The 25,923-nt window shown below is 36.4% G+C and overlaps 1 protein-coding gene across 7 annotated transcripts in view; it reads right to left on the bottom strand.

The window, feature by feature from the left end:
• Positions 1 to 42: 42 nt before the first annotated feature.
• Positions 43 to 25,923, bottom strand: part of GRB10 (growth factor receptor bound protein 10) — a 127,395-nt gene continuing 101,514 nt past the window's right edge. For all 7 annotated transcript variants that reach the window (XM_058180076.1, XM_058180072.1, XM_058180074.1 and 4 more), the window contains 8 exons: positions 25,189 to 25,299; positions 24,644 to 24,742; positions 20,115 to 20,192; positions 19,596 to 19,712; positions 17,564 to 17,624; positions 10,229 to 10,316; positions 9,198 to 9,291; positions 43 to 6,480 (listed from right to left, as the gene is read on the bottom strand). In XM_058180076.1, the coding sequence (XP_058036059.1) occupies positions 6,334 to 6,480; positions 9,198 to 9,291; positions 10,229 to 10,316; positions 17,564 to 17,624; positions 19,596 to 19,712; positions 20,115 to 20,192; positions 24,644 to 24,742; positions 25,189 to 25,299 (795 nt within the window). In that variant the 3' untranslated portion in view covers positions 43 to 6,333. The remainder of the gene's footprint in view (positions 6,481 to 9,197; positions 9,292 to 10,228; positions 10,317 to 17,563; positions 17,625 to 19,595; positions 19,713 to 20,114; positions 20,193 to 24,643; positions 24,743 to 25,188; positions 25,300 to 25,923) is intronic.

Raw genomic sequence — 25,923 nt, 5'->3', positions numbered from 1 at the left:
CAATATATCAGCTAAAACAGAAAGTCCAATATAGATTATAGGAATATTGAAGAAAATTTATTCATATTACACATATCAATATACATACATGAGCTCCTCAATGCGAATAGAGAGATCCTGGGCATAATTCAAGAGTTGCTCAATGCACTTACATTGGCATGTAACTAAATTTTCTTCAATGTACATATAAACACACATTGTTTAATACATAGATACTGGGAAGCATCAGTAGCCAAGATGTTCTCTTTAACAAATGGGAAAATTTTTGAGAGACCAACTGAAGAAAGTACTATTTTGAGTTTTTGGAGTAGCATTCTTATGTGTGCTATCCTGAACACATAATTTGGTAATATTAGGGAAAGATGGGAATATAATTTGCATGGCAAATTATAAAAACCAAATAGGCCCTGCAATTTATTTGAAGAAAACCTTTTATATTGCCTTGAAGCATCTCCTGGTCTTTTATGTTTTGGTTGAAAGTCAAATGAGGCTATCATGCAGGACTCTGATTCAGTAGGACTCTCTTCAGATTTTGTTGAGGGCATGCTGGAGAAAGCAGAGTGTCACATTTAATGAGCCTTATCAGAAAAGCAAACAGCATGCCTTCAACAGATTTCATCAACATTTTTGGTGAGTAGCATGCCCACCATGCAAAATATTAACAGCCTTTCAGAATGGCCTAACAAAACAACTTTGAGGAAGCCCTTTGCATGAAACTTTGTTGAAGCAAAACATCCCTTCAAAGATTTCCATAGCCCTGGTAGACACCACTATAGCATCATCCAGTACTGCATTGGACTTTCATCTTGTAAAATCTGAGAAGACTGACAAAATGTTTGGTACATTGAAGTCTATTGCTACAAGTTCTCAAATATTTTGTTTCGCAACTTGTAAATTCTGCCAAGATAGAAAAGGTAAAATGTTTCATTTCCTTTTTTCTAGTTTTTTTTATTGATTGATCATGGTATGCTTCTAAATTGTTTCTTCTAAAATATGTAGCTTTATTACTCCAAATATTGTTGCTATTTTGTTATTTTCAGAGGAAACTGCTAACAATTCCAGAAAATGATACCAAGGATGACTTTGCTCTTGACATTTAGGAGAACCTATCAGACAGTTTATACTGCAATTTATCAGTATGCAAAGACACATTGTTCCCTCATCTTATACATAATATGACTGAATAAATTTTGGGCTGGTAATGTGAAGGCTTATTGGGTAAACTTGAATACTAACAAGGTAAACTTCAACCCAACGTAGACAAATAATACATACATTTCTTAATCTTTCATAAAGGAGTTAGGGGTTTTCCTGGACTGCAATGCAGGTATCATTGGTGGCCAAGAATACAGTTTTCCATCTTTAATTGACTCACTAGTTTTCATCTTCTCTGGAGAACAGATCTTGCCTTGGTAGTTATATCATTGTCATCATCATCATCATCATTTTTTGGTCGCTTACCAACAAAATTACATTCAATATTAAAATTAAAACCATTATTTCTGCCAATGATCTAATCTACATACTACAGGAATAATTAATAAAATTAAAATTCAAGGTATTATCACAAATATAAAAAGCAAGATTATATATAGGTACTCTTCAACTTACGATAAAAACTGAGTCCAAAATTTACACTGCTAAATAAGACGGTTGTTAAGTGAGTTTTGCCCCATTTTACAACCTTTCTTGCAACAACAATAAGTAAAGCATTGTAATTGTTAATAACATGTTGTTAAGTGAATCCGGCTCCCTCGTTGACTTTTGTCAGAAGGTCACAAAAGGTAATCACATGACATTGAAACACTGCAACTGTTATAAATACATGCCAGTTGCCAAATATCCAAATTTTGGTCATATGACTACAGGGATGCGGCAATGATCATGTGAAAAATGGTCATAAGTCACTTTCTTCAATGCAGTTTAAACTTTGAACGGTCACTAAACAAATGATTATAAGTGAAGAACAACCTTTAATTGGGATTACAAATATATTCCTAGTGATTATATCTGAACTAAATTGCTATAAACACTCAATATGAAGCTACCTTAAGATGATTAGTGGACTGGAGGCTAAAACATATAAAGAACAGTTGCTGGTATGTCTAGAATGAAAAGAAGGACTAGTGGTGACATGATATCAGTGTTACGATATCTCAGGGGTTGCCACAAAGAAGAGGGAGTCAAGCTATTCTCCAAAGCACCTGAGCCCAGGACAAGAAACAATGACTGGAAACTAATCAAGGAGAGAAGCAACCTAGAACTAAGGAGAAATTTCCCGAAGTTGGAACAATTAATCAGTAGAACAAACTTGTCTCCAGAAGTTGTGAATATTCCAACACTGGAAGCTTTTAAGAAGAGATTGGACAACCATTTGTCTGAAATGGTATAGGAGGTGGACTAGAAGACCTCCAAGGCTTCTTCCAACTCTGTTATTCTGTTCCGTTCTAAATTTCAAACAATCCAAATATGGTAGCAAGAATACTTTAAGAATATAATATCAATTCTCTTCTTGTAACAAAGACTCCCTATTTATTTCTCCACATATGATAAAATACTTATTTTTGGCTTTGCAGGTCTTAATAATGAAGAAGTATTTGCATGAAATGTATGAGCATTTGTTTATTACATCTTGATCAAAATGCATTGTTCATTTAAAGTTGCATAATATGAATATTAAATTGATGGTTTCTTATACATTCTACATTTTTTAATGGCAGTTGCTCTGAAAGTCTTTTAATTAAAAAATAAATAAAATGAATACATATATATAATGTTCAGGTAAATTGCTAATTTGCTCCAGTTAATGGAAAAATAGTCCACAGGCAGTACAATTGCCTACATCTGGTATTGCATTGGGTAGATTTGCCCCTTTGAGAAAATAAAATGAAACTTGACCAACAGTATAAAATGAATACCATTGTTTGAATGTTTATTTCTAAACATTTAAGTGTAAGAAATATAACCAGTCCCGTTTGTACAAAAATACCTGAAAGATAACAATTAAGTTCACTAGTCAAAAAAAAAAAAAAAGGAAAGCTATTTACAATATGAAGCAATGCATATTGAATAAGAGGTTGTGTCCCTTAAGTTAATAATTTTTGCATTCCCTGATAACTTTTATTTCATTTTACAGTCACAATAAAGTTTTGTGGTATGATAATATAGTTTATGCTAAGCAAGTCTTGCCACTGGAAAGGTGCATTGATTGGTCAAAATGGTCAGGTACTTAGTGCAGAAAAGTTAAGACAAAACAATCTAAAAATAGAGGCACATTTTTCTTCAAGATTAATTCAACAAATAAAAAGCTGTACTTTTAAAAAACACAAATAATATAATTTATCTATTTTTTTAAAAAAAAATTACCAAATGGTTTGGCATTTTCCTTCTTAACATATTACAAGATGCTATATTTTATTTACAAAACAATCACAGGCAAAAATAAAATAAAATCAACAGGCTCCAGAACAACCCTGAGCATCCCTCTTTACATTCATGTCATTTAAATATTTTTTTTTAAAAAAATCAAATTTCCTTCAACCCTTATTTCCTAAGTTGTCAGATAGCTGTATCTGTTAGTAATTTTAAAACAGGTTAGATTGTACTCAAGTAATTCTGAAGATAGTACAAAACAGTTTGCTCTCTTCATTCAAATTTATAATAAGAACTTATATTGTCAAATTCAGTTAAATGCAATTTTTATAACATGAAACTATTGCTGGGAAACTGAACAATTGGAGCCAAGATATTGAAAAATAACTTAGTTTCTACTAAACTCAAACAACTTCATTTAAATTTGAAAATCAGTATTTTGGAAAAAAAAAGTTTAAATCCATTTTATGAATATGCAATATTAAGTCAATTCATATTACTTTATAGATGTTTACAAAATATGTAAAATGTAATAATCAAAATATTTCTAACAAAAATCAAGTTTCTTCACTGTATATATAGAAATTTCATGGAAAAACCCCTATTAGATTTGCTCTGTAAACTAAAATACAGTGTTTTTTTTCATCTGCTATGGAAAATCAAGCTGGTTATATTGTTTTAAGCTACTCTTAACAGTATATGATTACCTTGTGAATAAATAACTGTACTCAATTTCAACTGTTCAGATTGCTATTAGTCACATGCATTAATTAATATTAATTAATATCAATATAAAGGTTCAAGATTCCTGGAGCAAGAGAGAAAATATTTCACTCGCAAGTAATTCTGAACATTCATAGGCTGGAACATATTTCTTGATACATAAAACATAAACCACTTCCTATATGCACTTAACTATCTTCCCCAAAACACGAAAATCATAATCATTGACCTTATTTAAGTGCAAGCTATCAATGAAAGAAGTGTTGCTATGTAAACATGAAAAGCTGAAATATTAACAAGCATTGCCTTGATTCCATTGTTATTAAATTCTTCACATGGTATATCTCCATGCACATAGTTATGCAGAATTAGAAAACATGAGTCAATATCATTACATTGACAGATATCTCACTTTAGTGGCATATAATTTTATTTGCCACATTTACAGCTAGAAAGCTGTGCTTTTCAAGAGAAACAAAGCATTATTTGTTCTGCATAGCTATGTACAAATTAACATTCTAAGTATATGGTTTTAGGAACCCTAAACCAGGACTCATAGTAGGATGATGAACTAGGACTTGGAGTAAGGTTTCTCTAGTTGTTACGGATACTGGCATGCAAATTTTAGTGCACAAATTCCAAAAAAGTAAATTGTCTGAACTGTCAACGGCATGTCTTTCTGTGGCAGAGACAACTGAGCATATAATTTCCAAATGAAAATGATTTATCCAGTTATTATATTGCTACACATGTATTGCTCTCTTTTACAGCTTAGACTGAAATAGATGGAGAGAATGTGAAGCAGTGCTTGAGGGATAATTTCCACAGTTTTGACCAAACTCACAGTCCAGCAGCATGTAATCAGACTGCATTTCTCACATTTACTTTACTGAAAATCATATTTATCATGTCATCATTTAGGAAAAGTATATTCATGCTGCTGGAGGACTCAATATCTAGCTATAATTGAAAAGATTGAGAATGCTACATGAACACTTCTCCTTTGCTTTCACTTTTGATTCTATTTATAATTTGTGTAACCCCAACAATAGTATTTCCATTAAGCAAAGAAACATAAAATCAGAACTGTGCTTCGATTATTAAAAAATACACTTCCAGAGGAAAAAATAATTGGAAGGAACATGCAGACTTACAGAGCACTCTTAAATTCCTAACCATGGCTAGAAGACTAGGCAGTGTTATATGTGCAATGGAGCTATATCATACATTCTGAAGAGTGAAGGAAATAATGCTAAAAATAGCAAACACTGATTTGTTTTATACCAAATATACTACATAAATGACAATCTATTCACTCCCAATCAAAACATAAAAAGAAAAAAAAAGCCAAATGAGTCCAAATACATATATTATCATTCAATGCTAAACTGGCTACTGACAGTGGATTTTCCCATGGCAGCTGTGCAGAAAGAGGACCTCCAGCAGATTGGGAAGGAGGGGGACAATTGAAACAGTTCAAACCATCTGTGCATAGAAGCAGAGTCCTCTTTCAGACACATACAGCCATTATATTATAAAGCATACACTAGTGGGATATTTTCCTTCCCAGAATTGTTCTCCATGTTGTTTCTTCAACACAAACGGTGCCACATTTAATTTCAAAATGGAGAAGCTATTTTTTGATTTTAGATTATAAGGCTAAAGCAAATTACTCAATATATGATTTAGAACACCCAAGTCAGGCATCAATTTAAAAACTGTATCATCTAATATAGGCTAAATAAAATTTTCAAAAGGAGTGCAAAAATATTGAAGGAGAAAGAGAGAAGGAGGGAGGGAGGGAGGGAGGAATATAAAGAAAGCAAGCAATAAAAAGAAGAAAATACTCAGTTTTAAATTGTCAAGATTTATCCAGGGCAAGAGTTCATTTCAATAATTTTGCTTCACAAACCTGACTCTGTTATGTGGCAAGCCAAGGGACAATTTCCAGTTTTGTTTAGTGTTTTTACATAATTTTTCCCAGTTTGGGCAAGGGGGGGGCAGTTGCTGGGACACTCAGCAGAATCAGGCATAGGATTTAGACAAGAGTCAAATCTTGGACTGTTGGCACCAGCTCAAGCATCCCTTTCCAAGTCCCCTAATTTTGATGATACATTTTGTTCCTCAAAAGCAATTACAAGTTGGCTTAATGTCCCAAGGTCAACTTTCTTCAACAAAACTTCTCTTCCATCTCCAGTCTTGGAACAAACTAGTCATCTGCATGGACTGGTACAGAGGTCACAAGGCCACCCGGATGCAGTGATGTTTGAGTTTACAAGGCAAAACTCCCTTGTTTAATTGATAGAATTCAACAAGTTGTATTAGGTCAGTGAATTTGGTGCTGCCATCATCTAGACTGAAAAATATCTGTCCGTCATCTTCACACTTGAAAAATGAAAATGAAACAAAAATAAAATGCTAAAGACAGAAAACAAATTATTCAAAAAGGAGTGTTAAAACATCTCATCCAGTATGTCTATCCCCCTATTCATTTCATTACCTTTACCTCCTAGCTTTTTTTCTTTCCTGCATAGTGCAGGCCCTGAAGCTACATGAATTCCACAATTCTCAGTTTTCTGTGGAATTACAGTTAAGTCAAATAAATCAGAGTTCTCAATCAAGGCACACAGGACCAGACTCTAACTGCTCTACTTTGAACATGTTATACAAAGAACATGTACAAAGAACATGTTATGCAAATTCCAAATACTTTTTTTGAATTATGATGATAAAGTTCAACCTCAATCTCCTCAGCCCACAGCACAATTGTCTAGACACAAATGTCTAGAGAGGACTCCTATACTGGGAAAGGTGGAAGGAAAGGTAAGTAGAGGGTGAACAGCAGCCAGGTACATGGACTCAGTTACAGCAACAGTGGGTGCCCTCTTGGAATATCTGAAGAAACCACATTACGAATAGATCATCATGGAGAAAATCCATCTGTGTGGATACTGAGAGTTGACAGTAAGTTGATTGTACAAAATCAATTAAAGTGATCTCTTTCCAAAGTATTAACAGTTAAAGCAACTTAAGATCAATTAGCTCCAGTAAAGGGCCATCAATGCAGCATTTAAAGTTAAGAAATAAAAGAAAGTACAGAGAATGTAGAAAGTCTACTTTCCCTGATAAAATCCCAGGTTTCTGACCTATAAAAAAGATCAAACCAAGGTAAATCATTTTAGAATTCTTTCCACCTTTAATATACCATATAAACTATGCAATTCAATTGAAAAACAAACTGAAACAATCTGAGAGGAAAAATTAACAATAAAAAACTTACAATAATGAGATTGCATAAGTATGTATACCCTTCAACTAATACTTTGCTGAAGCATCTTTTCATTTTATGACACATTCTGCCTTTTGTGGAAGGAGCCTATCATAACATGGCACCTCTTGCTCTGGGAATCTTTGCCCATGCTTCCTTGCAAAAGCACTTCAGATTGCAAAGGCACCTTCTGTACTCAGATTTTCAATTGGATTCAGGTCTGGACTCTTGCTGGGCTTCTCTGGAACTTTGATCTTCTGGTGAAGTTGTGTTGAAATTCCTTTTCATCTTCATTTTATCAGGCTTGAAGGTTTTGTGCCAAGATTGACTGATATTTGGAAATGACCATAATTTGCTCCAGCTTTAAATTTAAATTTTAATTTAATTTAATTAAAATTAAAATTAAAATCCAGTTTAAAATTAAAATTAAAATTTGCTCCTACCCTCAAAACGACGCTATAGAGCACTGCACACCAGAACAACTAGACACAAGAACAGTTTTTCCCCAAAGGCCATCACTCTGCTAAACAAATAATTCCCTCAACACTGTCAAACTATTTACTAAATCTGCACTACTATTAATCTTCTCATCGTTCCCATCACCAATCTCTTTCCACTTATGACTGTATGACTGTAACTTTGTTGCTGGTAATCCTTATGATTTATATTGATATATTGACCATCATTTGTGTTGTAAATGTTGTACCTTGATGAAGGTATCTTTTCTTTTATGTACACTGAGAGCATATGCACCAAGACAAATTCCTTGTGTGTCCAATCACACTTGGCCAATAAAAAATTCTATTCTATTCTATTCTATTCTATTCTATTCTATTCTATTCTATTCTATTCTACTCTATTCTTAATTAAAGGCCCATTTTCAGCTGAAGAAATGCGGCCCTAAAGAATAATGCAGCTATAACATGCTTCACGGTGGGTTCATAGTATCGTTTTTGCACCAAACATACTTTGGGGGAATTATGAAGAAGAAGTTCAACGTCAGTCTCATCAGACCACAATTTCCCACAATTTGTCAGATCTGATGTACATTTTTGCAAAATGAAACCAGGATTGGATATAATCTATTAAAGATAGGTCAATAATTTACAAACAGATTTATAGTTTTAAAAAATGGGAGGGGGGCTAGAGAACTAATGTCATAGTAATGTATTAACCAGTATTCAATTAGGGTGTGTGTGTGTGTTGGTCACAGCCCAGACATACGATCAATACAGGAGACTATTGTCACACATAGTATACAACCTGTATCTGCCATATTTTATCACGTTGATGGCTTTCTTATTTTGTTCCATGGTTTGGAAATTGCTCTGTAACCTTCTCCTGACTGATACTTTCCAAGAGTGAGATCCCTTTGATGCTCTGAAAGCTCTTGCTGTTGTTGTAAGAGGCAACTGAGTAAATAACCAGAAAAATCCTACCAGCAGAGCTGAACTTTTTCTGGGCTTGATCAGAGTCATTTTAATTAATGACACGTATGTACAGACTACTATTTACCATCCATTTGAATGTGATTGATTAATTCTGAGCACAACCACATCTCCATTTATAAAAGGGTGTGATCACTTATGCAGCCGCATTATTCTAGTTTTTTATTTTTATTCCTCACTAAACATTTCAACTTTGCTTTTCAATATCCTATTGTATATGCTGATATAAGAAATTTTATAACTACTATATATTTGTGATTGAGACTGACAATCCTACACCTAAGTAGGTAATTGTCAATAGTTTAGAAAAATTAAAGGGACAGAAATAAATGCACATTCTGAAAGATATCACCACCAGTACTGCCTGGGTGGAACGTTATACTTACCGGTAAAATCTGAAAATGTTTAATTTTTTGATGATGACACAATGTAAGTACAAATGCCTTTGGATTACTCTGGCTGTCCCGAAGAAGAAATAATCTACAAAATAACATTGTATGTTACTACCAGATTGACTATATAGCTCTTATAAACAAACAATTCCATTGCTTTATGATATCATCAGTACATAACATATTCCATGTCTATTCATAAATAATCTAATATTTCATTGATAAAAATAATATAAAGAAAAACTACACATAAGAAGCTGATACTCTATTTATGTTCAGGGATACAATATTAATTGTTCGATTTCTTGCGACCTGAGCATTAAAGTGATTTTGAAATTTATTTTATTTAGTGTATGGCAAATATATGGACTTATAGTAGTTCAAACATTAATGTCCAGGCCACCCAGCCATTCAAGGACGAGGTGGTTTATGTTGAAAAAATTGGATACTGAGCCGGTGTAAGCTCGATGGACAATCAGACACAATGTGGTGGGTATTTTGTTGAGGAGCACCATAGTCACACTGAGGGGTACAGACAAGACTCCACTTAAACAATGAGGCCTGGCAGACACCATGTTGGATACGGATGCTGTTCAGTTGACCAATGCTGGCGAGGAAGGTCAAAACCTGGCATCTTTTGTGTAGGATCATCTGCATAACTGCCTATATCTGGGCATTCAGCAGCCCATTTGGCTTGCCACTGTGTATTGATGTCAAAGTTGTTAAACAGCTGTTGAGTCTGTGAGTGAGTGCCAGAGAGGCCTTCCTGGATTTAAGCCTGCCAATTCTGGAGTATTCCAACTCCATAAGCAAGCACGTGGTTCATGCAAAGGGCCTAGTTTCAGTCTTGAAAGCTGTGGTTTGAATTAGCTAAGGACTGTTATTACTATTTGTTTTTTCAAGGACTTATCTTATAGGTATTTCAAGGTGAGCATTATGTAAATTTATTACCACACTCATTTCAGGGCTTCTACCAGGATTTATAAGCCATAGAATAAATAGTACACAATTAAAAAAATACATACCCATCCACAAGACCCTGTTGTTTAATAATCCTGTGTGATTCTTCTCTTGAGATCCTGCCATGAAACCAGTGTTGTGTCCTATGAATAACTGATGAAAAAATGGTTACAGCTAATGTATTAAAATATGTGCGTATATTGCAGTATATGTTTTATCTTTGTTTATTATGTTCCTAACTGCAATAATTCAAACTATGATTTCTGGTGGTTTATACTATAAAAACAGAACAAAGCAAAAATATAGTATTAATAAAATAAAATAAAAAATAATATCATGATACAGTAATACAAGGCTCAAAAGATGGTACCAAACAATGAAGCTGTTCATTTAACTTTAGAGGGAGAGTATTATCTATTGTGAGGCACTGTAACTTAAAAACAAACCTTTTGAACTCTAGACCCTCTGGCATCAAGGGCTCACATGCCATTAGCAGATGATGATGGACAGTAAGTTCTTGGAAGTTTTCTTTACAAGAATAGAGGTCCTTTAGTTACCTTGCTGCCAAGCCACAAATGATTTGTGAAAATGTAATTTGCATCTAATTGCATTGAAATGTATCTCTAACACACTTGCATACACACACACACACACACACACACACACACACGTGTGTGTGTATGTGTGTATATACCGTCTCCCCCAAAATAAGACATCCCCTGATAATAACCCAATCGGGCTTTTGATCACATGGCGAAAAGGCCAATCGCTTATTTCAGGGTTCAAAAAAAAAATATAAGACAGAGTCTTATTTTCAGAGAAACATGGTGTGTGTGCGTGTGTGTGTGTGTGTGTATCTTTTTGGTTATTCGGGTTTTCTCCCATGTAAAATTGGAAGTGTCTTGGCGATGTTTTGACGAAGTCTCATTCGTCATCTTCAGGCTGGTGTTTACAGCTTCGACACTTCCAATTTTACGCAGGAGAAAACCCGAATAACCAAAGATCTACATACAAACACCCGCGAAAACCTCAGAAAATAAATAAATAAATAAATAAATAAATAAATAAATAAATAAATAAATATATATATATATATATATATATATATATTTGTTTTCTGAGGTTTTCACGGGTGTTTGTATATAGGTCTTTGGTTGTTCGGGTTTTCTCCCGTGTAAAATTGGAAGTGTCTTGGCGACGTTTGACGAAGTCTCATTCGTCATCTTCAGGCTTCAACCGTGCTTCTGGGAGCAATGTGTGATCGCAGCTGTTTCTTCCTTTTAACTGCTAGTGGGGTTTGAACTGATTGGGTGGGAGCTTGGCTGTGCTCTGATTGGATGGGGTTTTCTGTGCTCTGATTGGCTGGGGGTGTGTCCTGTGTTGGTGGGGGCTTGGTTGTGCTCAGTCTAGTCTGTGCTGCAGGGGGATTTGAGCTGGTGAGCTGCATAGCTGTTGTTTGGCTTTGTGGTTGTGCTACATCTTCATAGTGGGTGTCAGTCTGCTGCATGAATGGATTGGAGGGGTTTGAAATGGCTAATGTTGCAGCTGCGGTCTGGCTTCTGGTCCTTGGTCGTGCTTCATGATCAGTGTGGGTTTGGGTCTGCTTTCTGGGTGGATGTGCGGTGGTGACATCCTGTGTGGACCTTGTGAGTGTGGGTCTGGTGTCATTCCTCGTGTTAGGGACTCGTTTGTCAATAAGGGCGGGTTTCAAATGGCTGGTAGGCGGAGGTGTCATCTCGTTTGTTCATGCTGTGTGGGCGTTTTCTATCTCAATGGCTTCTCTGATTATTCTGTTGTTAAAGTGTTCAGTTTTGGTGATAGTTCTGGTCTTTTTAGAGTCAATATCATGTCCTGTGACTTTAAAGTGTTGGACCAGGGAAGAAGTTGGTTCCTCTTTTTTGAATGAGTTCTTGTGTTCTTCAATGCGTGCACTTATTCTTCTGTTGGTTTGTCCAATGTATGTGGTGGGGCAGGCGGTGCATGGGATTTCATATACTCCTTGATTTTCTAACTCAATTTTGTCTTTGGGGTTTCTTAGGATGGTGGATATTTTTCTGTTTGTGCAGAATGCTGTCTTGATGTTGTGTTTGTGGAGGATCTTGCTGATTCTGTCTGTGGTGCCTTTTATATATGGGAGGAGGGCTGTGCCGTTTTCTTGTTCTCTGTCTTGGATTTTAGTGGGGGGTTCTTTTTGGATTAGCTTGGTAATCTTATTTCTTTGGAATCCATTGGATGTTAGTATGTTAGTGAGAGTGTCTAGTTCGGGTTTTAGGTGTTGTTCATCAGCTTATCATTTTGTTCTGGAGATGAGTGTCTTGGCTACGGAGTTGATCAAAACAAATATAACCCCCCCAAGCACATCCTAGATCTGACCAACCACTGCCTATCCAACACATACTTCATCTATAATGGACAAAAATACAAACAAGTAGAAGGAGCACCCATGGGATCACCCCTCTCACCTGTCATTGCCAATCTCTACATGGAACACTTTGAAACCCAAGCTCTAGAAAAATCTGATCACAAACCCAAACTCTGGCTCAGATATGTAGACGACACCTTCATAATCTGGCCACACGGGAAAGAAAAACTTGACAACTTCCTCACACACCTCAATAGCCTACACCCCAAAATACAGTTCACCATGGAAACAGAAGTTAATAACCAACTTCCCTTCCTGGATGTCTTAGTCTACAGAAAACCCAATGGCTCCCTAGGACACACCATCCACCAGAAGAAAACACACACTAACCGCTATCTGCACGCACTCTCACACCACCACCCAGCACAGATCAACTCCGTAGCCAAGACACTCATCTCCAGAACAAAATGCTTAGCTGATGAACAACACCTAATATATATATATATATATATATACCTCTATATATATAAATATATAATATATATTATATATATATAAATACCTATAAATCCCCCTGCAGCACAGACTAGACTGAGCACAACCAAGCCCCCACCAACACAGGACACACCCCCAGCCAATCAGAGCACAGAAAAACCCCCATCCAATCAGAGCACAGCCAAGCTCCCACCCAATCAGTTCAAACCCCCACTAGCAGTTAAAAGGGAGAAACAGCTGCAATCACACATTGCTCCCAGAAGCACGAAGCTGAAGCCTGAAGATGACGAATGAGACTTCGTCGAAACATCGCCAAGACACTTCCAATCTTACGCGGGAGAAAATCCGAACAACCAAAGACCTATATAAAACACCGTGAAAACCTCAGAAAACATATATATATATATATATATATATATATATATATATATATATATATATATATATATATATATATATTTTTCTGAGGTTTTCGGTGTTTGTATGTAGGTCTTTGGTTGTTCGGGTTTTCTCCCGCGTAAAATTTGAAGTGTCTTGGCGACGTTTCGACGAAATCCCATTCGTCATCATCAGGCTAGGTGCTTACAGCTTCCTATTTGTAGGAGAAATGTATGATTGCTGCTGTTTCTTCCTTTTAACTGCTAGTGGGGGTTTGAACTGATTGGTTGGGAGCTTGGCTGTGTTCTGATAGGGTGGAGATGTGTTCTGATTGGTTGGGAGTTTGGCTGTGCTCTAATTGGATGGTGGGGTTGTCTGTGCTCTGATTGGCTGTGGGTGTGTTCTGTTGGGGGGGGGGCTTAGTTGTGCTAGGTTGGTTTGAGATGCAGGGGGATTTGAATTGGTGAGTTGCATTGCTGTTGTTTGGCTTCGCATTTGTCGTCGTGCTTCATCTTCATGGTGGGTGTCAGTCTGCTGCATGTATGGATTGGAGGGGTTTGAAATGGCTAATGATGCAGCTGCGGTCTGGCTTCTGGTCCGTAGTCGTGCTTCATTATCGGTGTGGGTTTGAGTTTGCTTTCTGTATGGATGTGTGGTGGTGACATGCTGTGTGTTCAATCAGTTCAAACCCCCACTAGCAGTTAAAAGGAAGAAACAGCAGCGATCATACATTTCTCCTACAAATAGGAAGCTGTAAGCACCTAGCCTGATGATGACGAATGGATTTCGTCGAAACGTCGCCAAGACACTTCCAATTTTACGCGGGAGAAAACCCGAATAACCAAAGACCTACATACAAACACCCGCGAAAACCTCAGAAAACGTATATATATGTTTAGCATATAGCACCAGCCTGAAAATAATGAGTGAGACCTTGTTGAAATGTCGCCAAAATACTCTCAACCTTACACGGGAAAAGACCCGAATACGCCAAGACCTACACACACACACACACACACTATTCTTCTTTATATCAAATGTACTCATACATTGTCTTCTTTTTTTGGCCCAATTACAATGATTAGATTTTTTTACTACATAATTTTTTAGCTGTTATGAGCTCCCTAGAGTTGCTTTCAGGGAGATGGAAATTATATAAATTTGATTGACAGATACACAGATAGAACAGATATGACAATCACATAACATTTTTAACTCCATCGCCTACCTAATCATTGTTCTTGTTATACCCTTCTGGCCTGCTCTGTTTTATACTTTTAGAAGTACTATACATCTTTTTTAAAGTATCAAAAATGTATGTATTTAAGGAATTTATATGGCTGACCAACTCAAACTTCACAAATACAGATGATATGCCACAGACTAAAAACAAAACAGGTTTAATTGATTTTTGTATTTATTTATATTAATTTTTTTAATATAAATGGAGTCTTGCACATCTCCATTGATTTGTTTTATTTATTTATCTGATCAATCTGCTTGTCTCACCACTGTAATAAAGATGGGATATAATACAAGCGTCTCTAAAATAATGTGAAATAAATTCAGAAATACTTCCATGTAAGGAAGGTTTCTGCATCTGGATCTGTTGAATCTAATCAAGCTAAAAATCATAAGCCAGAAAGTATAAGTTTCAGAAGAACAAATAATTATGTAAGTTATGGATATTAGATACAACAGGTTCTTATAAATGTCTCTATATAAAAGTTTTTTTAATGAAGTAACATTTTTTCTTAGTACATAACCATAAGCCAACATGATGAATTACTTCATTTTTTTATGTCCATGACCTTAACATTATACATATATAATATAATATATATATATATAAATAAATAAATAAGTAAATTGTGTATTTAACACAAATTTTGCTACAATAGATATTCTTAATTATGGGTCGAACTTACACTGGGGTATTCTTAACTCAGGGATTTACCATACTACCATATTTGCTACTGATTCATGGGCTAAATTCAGCATTGGTTAGATGTAAAGTAAACTTACTGCCAGCCAAGTTAAAATACAAAGACTTCTTCAACTCCTGGAGACTTCCTTACCCTATCTATGTAGTCTTGACAATAATGTTGAAATAGTTGGTCACTACATTTTTTCAGATGTTTCAACTTCTTAGCTTAGCTTGTTATTCTTAGATTTTGTGGTGTCTATTATCCAAACTCCTGCTTAGCTTTTTTAAGGTTAGTGAAGACTGTCTAGAATTTGCCACACACATTGAAAATTAAGTACACTGTATGCACAATTATTAGGCAAGTGAGTATTTTGATCATATCATCATTTTAATGCACATTTTCCACCTTCCACCTTCAAGATGTATAAACTTGAATGCTTAGTGGATATAAGCATATCAGTGATGTGAAGGAGGGAGGGTGGGCCTAAGAAGATCAACATAGGCAGCTTCTTTTTCTCAGGCAAAATGGGCCAAAAAAGAGATTTAACTGACTCTGAAAAGTCAAAAATTGTAAAGTCTTTCAGAAGGATGCAGCACTCTTGAAATTGCTTAGATATTGGGGTGTGATCATAGAAACATCAAATGTTTTGTTGCAAGTATTCAAAAGGGTCGCAAGAAATGTGTTGAGAAAAAAAGACGCACCTTAACTGCCAAAGATTTGAGAAGAATGAAACATGAAGCTACCAGGAACCCATTATCTCCAGTGCTGTCATATTCCAGAACTGCAACCTACCTGGAGTGCCCAGAAGAACAAGGTGTTCAGTGCTCAGAGATATGGTCAAGGTGAGGAAGGCTGAAACCTGACCACCACTGACCAAGACATATAAGTTGAAATGGCAAGACTGGGCCAAGAAATATCTGAAGATAAATTTTTCAAGGGAGTTATAGACTGATGATGGACCAGATGGATGGGCCCATGGCTGGATCAGTAAGGCTCAGAGCTCCACTTTTTTTTTTTTTTTTTTTTTTACATTTATATCCCGCCCTTCTCCGAAGACTCAGGGCGGCTTACAGTGTGTAAGGCAATAGTCTCATTCTATTTGTATATTTACAAAGTCAACTTACTCACTTTGACTCAGATGCCAGCAAGTTGGAAGTACTGGTATGGGCTGGTATATTAAAGGATAGCTAGTTGGACCTTTTTGGGTTGAAGATGGATTCAAAATCAAATCTCAAACCTACTGCCAGTTTTTAGAAGATACTTTCTTCAAGCAGTGATACAGGAAAAAGTCTGCATCTTTCAAGAAGATGTGATTTTTATGCAGGACAATGCTCCATCATATGCATTGAAATACTCTATTGTGTGACTAGCCAGTAAAGACCTTAAAGATGAAAGAATAATGATACAGCCTCCTTCTTCACCTGACCTACACCCTATTGAGAACTTGTGGGCCCTTCTTAAATAGGAGATTTTTGATGAAAGAAAACAGTACATCTCTCTGAACAGTGTCTGGGAGGCTGTGGTTGCTGCTGCACAAAAGGTTGATATCAACAGATCAAGAAATTGACAAACTCCATGAATGGAAGGCTTATGATTGTTATGGAAAAGAAGGACGGCTACATTGGCCATTGATTTTTTTTTTGGGGGGGGGGGGAATGTTAGAAATGTTTATTTGTAAATTTTGATTTGTTTGTTCATTATTCTCACTTTAATAGATACAAATAAACAAGTGTGATGGGCAAATTTTCATTTAGTTGCATAATAATTCTGCACATAATATTTGCCCAATAATTGTGCACACATAGATATTCTCCTAAGAAAGCCAAAACCTTACTTTTACTTTCTTAAATATTCAGGTTTGAGGTTTATTAATATTTTGGATTGACCGAGAGCACTGTAGTTGTTCAATAATAAAATTAATTCTTCAAAATACAACTTGCCTAATAATTGTACACGCAGTGTAATTTGCATTAAATTACTTAAAAGTCAGTTGATTTTGGTGGGTCTGTGTTCCCTATGTTTAAAAAGTGATTCTTAGGTCTACAATATAAAGTCAAGCATTGCCTGCTGTAAATTACCTCTTTTTGAGAGGGAGGGAGAGGCAAATAAGAAAGATGATCTGACTTAAATAGAACAATTACTGGTTTGAGTCAAGTTAAATGTGAAATCAAAATACAGTGACTCAACTTTCACATCGAAAGAAAAAGACTAAACTTAGCAGTTGCCATTCTTCTTACTTGTGCTTAGCAAGGAAGGATGAAGTGGGCTTTGATTCCCCAAAATTCTTGTGCTACGTTTCTGCAGAACAAAGCATAGAATTATTAAACATTAGTAGCTGTATGGATCAAAAAGCACAAAGTCTGACCTGGTTCCCTTGAGAGGAAAAAGAAAGCCAGATGCAAACCTATGAAGCTCACTGGAATGGGATGTGGACCACGAACAACATCCTGAGCTCTCTGTTAGAAAGGCAGGATAAAACCAATTCGTGGAAAGCAAATAATATTATTTTGAATATCCACTGATATCCATTCATATCCATTGATATGAATAGTGAAAATGGTGATTCTACAATTATTTATAGGAAAAATAGTGTATAAGAGGCAATCTGATATATTTTTCAGTGTATAAGACGCACTCCCCCCACCACTAAAGTTGGTGGAAATGTTTGTGTGTCTTATACAGCAAATGTTGCTGAAGCCCCGGCCACCCACCAGCCCCACCCTTTGGCCTCTACCTCTGCGCAATTTGCCTCCTTGCAGCAAACAGCCTGGTCAGCTTCAGCACAGCCTGATTTAGCATAAGCAACTGACTGGCGATTGCATCTGCCTCCTGGAATACTGTTACAGGCTGCAGGGATTGTCACTGCCACCACTGCTGCCACCTCCCCCATTTTCGGCCTACACACATCCCATTTTCGGCCTCCGGGTGTCCCATTTTTGGCCTTTGGGTCCCCCATTTTCGGCCAGTTCCAGGTGGTGGGAGTGGTGATCCCCGCAGCCTGGAACAGCTGATAGCCTGTATTCCGGGAGGCAGATCCAACCACCAATCAGCTGCTCGTGCTAAATCAGGGTGTGCTGGAGCTGACCAAGGTGTTTGCTGCAAGGAGGCAAATTGCACAGAGGCAGATTTTTTTTTCTTGTTTTCCTCCCCAAGAGCTAGCTGCATCTTATAGTCCAGAGCGACTTATAGTCTGAAAAATACGGTATGTTTATATTTTATATATAACATAATTTTGTTGATATATAAGATTACATTATATATTAATTAATTAATCAATCAATCAATCAATTAATCAAGCAAGCAAGCATCAGTTTGGTTTAATGATAAAATGCTGGCCCAGAAAAAAGTTCTAGGTCTGCCTGGGCCAATCATTCTCTCTCAACACAACCCACCTCATGAGAGTTCTGTTATAGGGAAAATAGGAAAAAGGAGTTAAGGTATAATTCTGTGTTGAGCTGATCAAAAATAAGTACATAAAAAGTCAGGACAATAACAATATTTTATTCCATACCCAAGAACTACCTATTGCAGGGGTGTCAAACTTGTGCCGTCACATTGTCATCATGTGATATATCGCAACTTTTTTCCCCTTCGCTAAACGCATGATGCATCTGACCCACGAGCTGCGAGTTTGATACCCCTGGCCTATTGTTTCACTGAGAAACCAAGAAGCAGAACATTAGACATTCGCTATCTAAGAATGGAGATGTGGTAAGTAGATTGAAGAGAAAAGCGTCTGTATAATATGATCAATGAACAAAGAACAAGATAAAAATATCTGTACCTATCTCTATTCATTGCCCCTTCATTCAATTAATGCATGAAGAAGGCATAGCCTGACATCTCTTCCTTAGATAGTAGATTTTACCATGTACATCTTCTTAACATGAAACATCTTCTTAACATGTGTAAAATGCCACCCAAAGGACTGTAATGATTTTCCTAATAAACAATCCCACATCAGAGGAATCACACCCTGAAATGTCATTACCATCTCATTACTAATGGACATTTGAAGAACCATTAACAGTGATGCAGTAAATAATGTCTTCAATCAAATTTCAAATTCCTTTAAAAACATGACAACCACAAAACCTGTCCCATAGCTGATAACCACCTATTTTGCAGTCCCATGACTTGGGACTGTTTACAATCCAAGATACAAGAGATTACAACAGTAATCAAATGCTCTTCTAACTTGTGATTGTTTCACATATATGTTTACAGAGAAAGGTTTGCTAATTGGCAAAGCAGACTGCAATCTCTTACCCTCCATGCATGGCCTTCTTCCAAAGCTGCACACTGTGCTTCTTCTGGATTTTCAATCACTCTTCCTATTTGTCCAGAAAAATCCATTGCTACTAATGAATTTTCAGAAACACTTCTCTGAAAGATTTTTTAAAAGATCATTAAAATTAAAATAAAATAAAAACTGAAATCCTAGAAAAATAATACCTGGGAAGAATATATAAAATAACTGCTAATATGACTGCAATCACTCATTCAAAGGAAAACTTGATGAAATAAATCAATCAGACATTAAACCATGGTATGGAAACTATGGTTCCCAATGGCCCCAACAGCATGTCATGAGTGAACTTCAATTTCATGCTGGCTAGGGAAAACTGGGAATTAAAATCCAGAGATTCCGAACGTTCAGAAAAAAATGGTGTAGGGAATGTCAGGACCGGGTATTTAAAAGCTAGTTTCTATCATTCAATGAGAAAAAGCCACTTGAACTCCTGGTTGTATATTAGACAAACAATCTCTGTACTTAAATTAACTTACCGCAGGAGTGGCAAAGTGAGGAAGCAGATTGTTCCTCTGTTGTGGAATTCTGTAGTTTTGGTATAGCAACATCCCATACTGAAAAGTGGAGAGAGAGAAAAAATCATCTGTTTGTTTGTTTCATTCAGATTGTGATTTATTTATTTATTACTTTGGTTTAAGAATTCTGTTCGGTTTTCAGTTTCTTCAGAGGAAGGCAACTGCAGTAGAATAACCCCTCTATTTCTACAGAGGTAGCAAAATAGGACATTCATGCTGAAATCTAAAATATTTTACTACTACTGAATACATAGAAGATCATTATAGCATAAAAGAAACACCTTTCTTTCTTTCTTTCTTTCTTTCTTTTTTATTTGTTTATTAGATTTATTAGATTTATAGGATTTAAACAGTGTGGCATGTAACAAAATAAATAACTACAAACAAAAACAAGTACGTAGTTTTTTTAAAAAATACACCACGATCTAAAATATAACATGAAAATCAAACATTCAGTTAGACCCAAATGCTGGGGTGTCCTCAATTATTCTCCTTTGTTTCTAGCTCTTCTCTTTTGTTAAAAAGACTTGCAGTCCCAGAATTAAATCAATCAATGGCCATGAGAAGCTGTAGGTGCTCCATCAACGGAGGCTTTTAAGAAAGGACTGGACAGCCATTTATCTGGAATGGTGTAGGGTCTCCTGCTTAATCAGGGGGTTGGAGTAGAACAGGGGTGTCAAACTCAAGGCCCAGGGGCCAGATCTGACCCGTGGGGTGCTTAGATCTGGACTGCAGGGCTGTCCTGGAAACAGTGAAGGACTGGCCCATGGTGTCTCTGCTGGTGAAAATGGAGCTCGCAAGGGCTGCGTACAGCCCTCCTGGTCTCCATTTCACTGGCAGAGGGTCGCAGGAGGCTGCCCGAGCCAAAAATGGAGCTCGGGAGCTCATTTTTGCTGGCAGAGTGCTCGGGCAACCACAGGCATCCCCCCCAGCATGAGTGATGTCATTCTGGCCACACTCACCCTGGTACCACCCTCCGAAGTCAAACACAACCCTGATGCAGCCCTCAATGAAATCTAGTTTGACACCCCTAGACTAGAAGATCTCCAAACTCCCTTCCAACTCTGTTATTCTTCATACCATTCTCAAGAAATGGCTATTGCTTTTATTATTTACCCAATCCAGAACAATGCAGATAATCCTCATTTAATGACTATAACTGGAGCCAGAAACTTTGTTGCTAAATGAAGTAGTTGCTAAGTGGGAAAACAGTGTGCTGGAATGTCCCAAAGGTGCCTTTTTTCAGAAAGCAACTGGACTTTCTTGTTTTTTTTTCTTTTGAAGACCTTTCACTTCTCATCCAAGAAGCTTCTTCAGCTCTGACAGGACAGGAAGGATTTATATTCCTTGCAAACAGCAGGTAATCTGCATCCTTTTAGAGGGTCGTTGAAGTACTTGGAGGTTTATCTGTGTCTTCAGGGTTTACCTGAACTAAGAGCACTACTCAGATGACCCTGAAGACACAGATAAACCTTCAAGTGCTTCAACGACCTCTAAAAGGATGCAGATTACCTGCTGTCTGCAAGGAATATAAATCCTTCCATTCCTCACTGTCCTGTCGGAGCTGAAGAAGCTTTTTGGATGAGAAGCAAAACATCTTCAAAAGAAAAAACAAGAAAGTCCAGTTGCCTCCTAAAAAAAGCACCCTTGGGACAACTATGACCTGGATGACTGATAATCTCTACAGACAGTGAGCTGGAATATGTATTCTAGTTTAAAACTGACAAAATTGGGTGCTGGGATAATTAACAATGAGAATTATATTCCCTCATTGTTAATCTTTAAATTCAAAACATTCTTAAAGATTCATCTCATCCTGGGCATCCTTTTTTGGGAACTATTAACATCGGCAGACGGTACAGGATAATAAAAAAATGGAAAAATAGGCTGAAAAACAGCTTCTATCCCAGGGCAATAACCATATTGAATTCTATGGTATAGTGTAATATCGGGTTTTCAACTTCAATTATATAGAATGTAAAGGATTTATGTTTGTGTTTTCATTTTTATAGTTATAATGTACACTGAAGACGGCATTTAATTTTGTTGCACCGTGTGCAATGACAATAAAGTAAACTAAAGTAATTCATTCATTGGGTAGGAAGGGTTTACATGACAGTAATCTCTCCACTCTGTGAGGAAGGGGGGGGGGGAAAGACAAGCAATTTTTGTAGCCAATCTCTCTTCTGCCTGACCTATTTATTTCTCCTCCTTCCTTGTGCTGTGGAGACTACAAAGGAAGGAATTAGGAGAGAGTAAGCAGGTGTACATTGAGGAATATACTGGCTGTTTTTGTAGCACATTAGCACATTTCTTTTGATATGCATCCTCCATTATGTGCCTACTACTCTCTTGTAATACCTTCCTTTCCAATCTTCTGCTCTGCAAAGTTGCAGAGATAAACCACCTGTCAGGAGAGAACATTGCATGACTGCAATGACTACAAATTGCAAAAGTCTTGAATGCAAGCATTAGTTATAAAGTTACTTTTTCAACATAATTGTAATTTTGAACAAGGCACTCGCATGCAAGAACTACCTGTAATAGTCTGAAACACTAAAATTGCTCTTTCATATAAACATTGTTTTTTTTTCCTTTATTAATCAGGCCTGCAGTGTATAAGTTACGTTCTCTAAAACTTGGTTTCCAAATGGTTCCAAGGTTAATTTTGTTCCTTCTAATTCTTGTAAAATGAATTATCTCTCCTTCATGATTATATTTACACTCTATTTCCTAGGTGAGAATCTCTATCTTTTGAAGTATTTTGAAGTACTACATAAAAGTGCTCAGAAAATATATCTTTCTTTTATCCTCCAGGTGCCTGATTCTAAACATGATTTGACTAGCCTAAATATTATTTGTCTAGCCTTTGATATCTGGCAAAAAGAACCTTCTAAGTGATTGATATATCAAGACTATTGTTTTTAAAGAATTATATAAAAAATCTATAGTCAAAGAGACACTGTTACCTGCCTACTTTTAATTTTACTGCCTATTTTTAACCAAATTGTTTGAGGCTTTGAAAAATAGTTCTTTCATTCTATCTAGTATCATCACAGCATAATCAAAAACAAAGTTAGCTATTTTTAGATATCACCAAGGGCAGACTTATGAAAGGGAGGGAAAATTAGACTGCCAAGGATTACAATGAATGAGACAAGGTAGATGGCTCCTCACATTTCACTTTTGAGCAAGGCCTCAAACATATCGCTTTTCACCCAAGAAGCTTCCTCGGTTGTGAAGGTGGGGGATGGATCCCATCATCAGAACTGATGAAGCTTCTCGGATGAGAAGAGAAACATTTTCTTCTTCTTCATCAAGGAAAATAAAGTCCAATTGCTTTTTTGACAAAGCACATTTGAGACAACTATGACCTGGATGACTGAGAATCTCCACAGACATTTTGAGGAGGTATTTTTTTTCCACTCTGTTAGGCCTTCTGATGTATTATTTAAATATTTCTTTTTCTCCCGAGCAGGTCATTTGCCGGTGACAAGGACAATTTCAGTGCTTAAACTCAACCTGAAATTTGACTGGAACAGTTCTGGAGAATTCATATACTTCGACGCACAAAATATGCTGGCTGCTACTTCCAAAAATATTTTGACCAAAAATGGGGATATTTAAAATAGAGCAAGTGCTCTGAACTTTCTCTAGATCTTTAGAACCCCCACTAACCTTCTGAAGTCATTCTACACTGAAGCATCTGGCATTCCCTAAACCGATTGTATCAACTCCCCCTGCCTGATCTACAGCGAGGATGGCTCTTCAGTGACATATTGGATAGACTGCTGCAGACATCCTGGAAATTGTTCATTTTTCTTCCAGTTGCTTTGTAACAATTATTTATACCAGTTTCATTTCTAGCATCCTTATTTTAGAATAAATGAACTTCACTTGATCCAGCCCTGGATTTTTCCTACCTGCCTGCCCTCTACTGCAAAGATAATAATTTATTAAATCTAAATAAAATAGTTTCTTAGAAAGATCTTAACTGTGCCTGAGTCCATATGAAAGATGAATGCAGGATCTCAATTCACACACAGGCTAAATATGAACTAGCCCAGTGGTGAAATCTATTTTTTTTTACTACCGGTTCTGTGGGTGTGGCTTGGTGGGCGTGGCAGGGGAAGGATACTGCAAAATCTCCATTACCTCCCCACTCCAGGGGAAGGATACTGCAAAATCCCATTCCCGTCCCACTCCAGGGGAAGGATACGGCAAAATCTCCATTCCCATCCCACTCCAGGGGAAGGATACTGCAAAATCCCATTCCCGCCCCACTCCAGGGGAAGGATACGGCAAAATCTCCATTCCCATCCCACTCCTGCGGGAAGGATATTGCAAAATCTCAATTCCCAGCCAACTCTGGGGCCAGCCAGAGGTGGTATTTGCTGGTTCTCCGAACTAAAATTCCCGCTACCAATTCTCCAGAACCTTTCAGAACCTCATGGATTTCACCCTGAACTAGCCCCATAGTTATCCAGTACCTTGAGCAGTCTAAAGGCAGTCATCCAACATGTTCTGCTTTGTTCATCCTCAGCACACAGCAATCTTAATTCTTTAGCTTCATTCCTTACTCTATTGGGCTATAGAACAAACAACAAAATATCAATTCTCTTTTTCATCCAGGAAATTAATTGAGGTGTAATATTCAAATCCTAAGCATTTGTTTATATTGTAGAACATTTCAGAGTGCTCATATAAACTGAGAAATATCTGAATTATCTCCTTTTTTAAAAAAATCCAGGCAAAGTCTGAAAGTACAACAGATAATGTAAAGCCATCTAATAAATTTACTGTTTTTATAAAAGTCTGAAATGGGGACTTCCCTACCCTCCATTAATATTATATCAATTTGCTAGCTATTAACTGACTGCCACACCATTTGACAAGAGTCAATTTTGAATTATTTTTCTCTATCTAGGATAAAATTTAGCATAAAATTAAAATCAAAATTATTTTAAAAGTCACATAAAAATCTGTAAAATTTAATATTGTGAACCACAAATCTTGTAAGATTTAAAGCCATTACCTTTATACAAAAGCCATAGTCAGTTGGTGCACTGTACATTTTTTTGCATGCTATTAATGAAAAGATATTGCTGTCTTCAAGATCAGCTAGCAATTGCAGGTGTCTTGGTTCCTGAGGAAATAGTTGTAATAATTAAAAAAGTATAAAACCATTATTTTATATTATCTGAAAATAAAACGAAGAACCATTAAAGGGTAATAAAAACACACTAAAAATTTCTAGCAGCAATAAACTTGGTCGGTAATACTATCTTCCATATATTCAAAATCCTAGTATGTGCTTAATGTCTCTATCAAATGTTAAAATTCTTATCAAATGCTTTTAAAAATTGACTAATCCCTCACAATCTCAATTTATATTTGGGAACACTTTTTTCTGATTAACTTTTTAGATCATTCAGTGAAGTTCTGCTCCTCAACAGGTTCGAATTTTCAGGGATGACTTCAAAGTGATGGCAAATGGGAGGAAGTTAAGCTTCATTACAAAATGTTTATCTTTTAATAAAAAGAAAATGGCAAGATTAGTTTAATTATATTTCAGATCTTCTTATGGGTTTGCTCTGTCATATTTCTGCAGGTACTTTATATGTTTTGCTCTGGTAAACCTATTTCTTTAAATAATTTCCAAGCCTATTTTGAATCATAGAATCATATGATTGAAAAGGATCATAGAGGATTTTTAGCTCCAAAGCAGGAATTCTTACTCCATCCTGACAAATGCCTGTTCAATCTTTTC

The sequence above is a fragment of the Ahaetulla prasina genome, chromosome 4 (genome assembly GCF_028640845.1).
Source record: "Ahaetulla prasina isolate Xishuangbanna chromosome 4, ASM2864084v1, whole genome shotgun sequence".
Lineage (NCBI taxonomy): Eukaryota > Metazoa > Chordata > Lepidosauria > Squamata > Colubridae > Ahaetulla > Ahaetulla prasina.
Note: the sequence above shows the minus strand (reverse complement) of the source record. Positions and strands in the feature narration are given on the sequence as shown.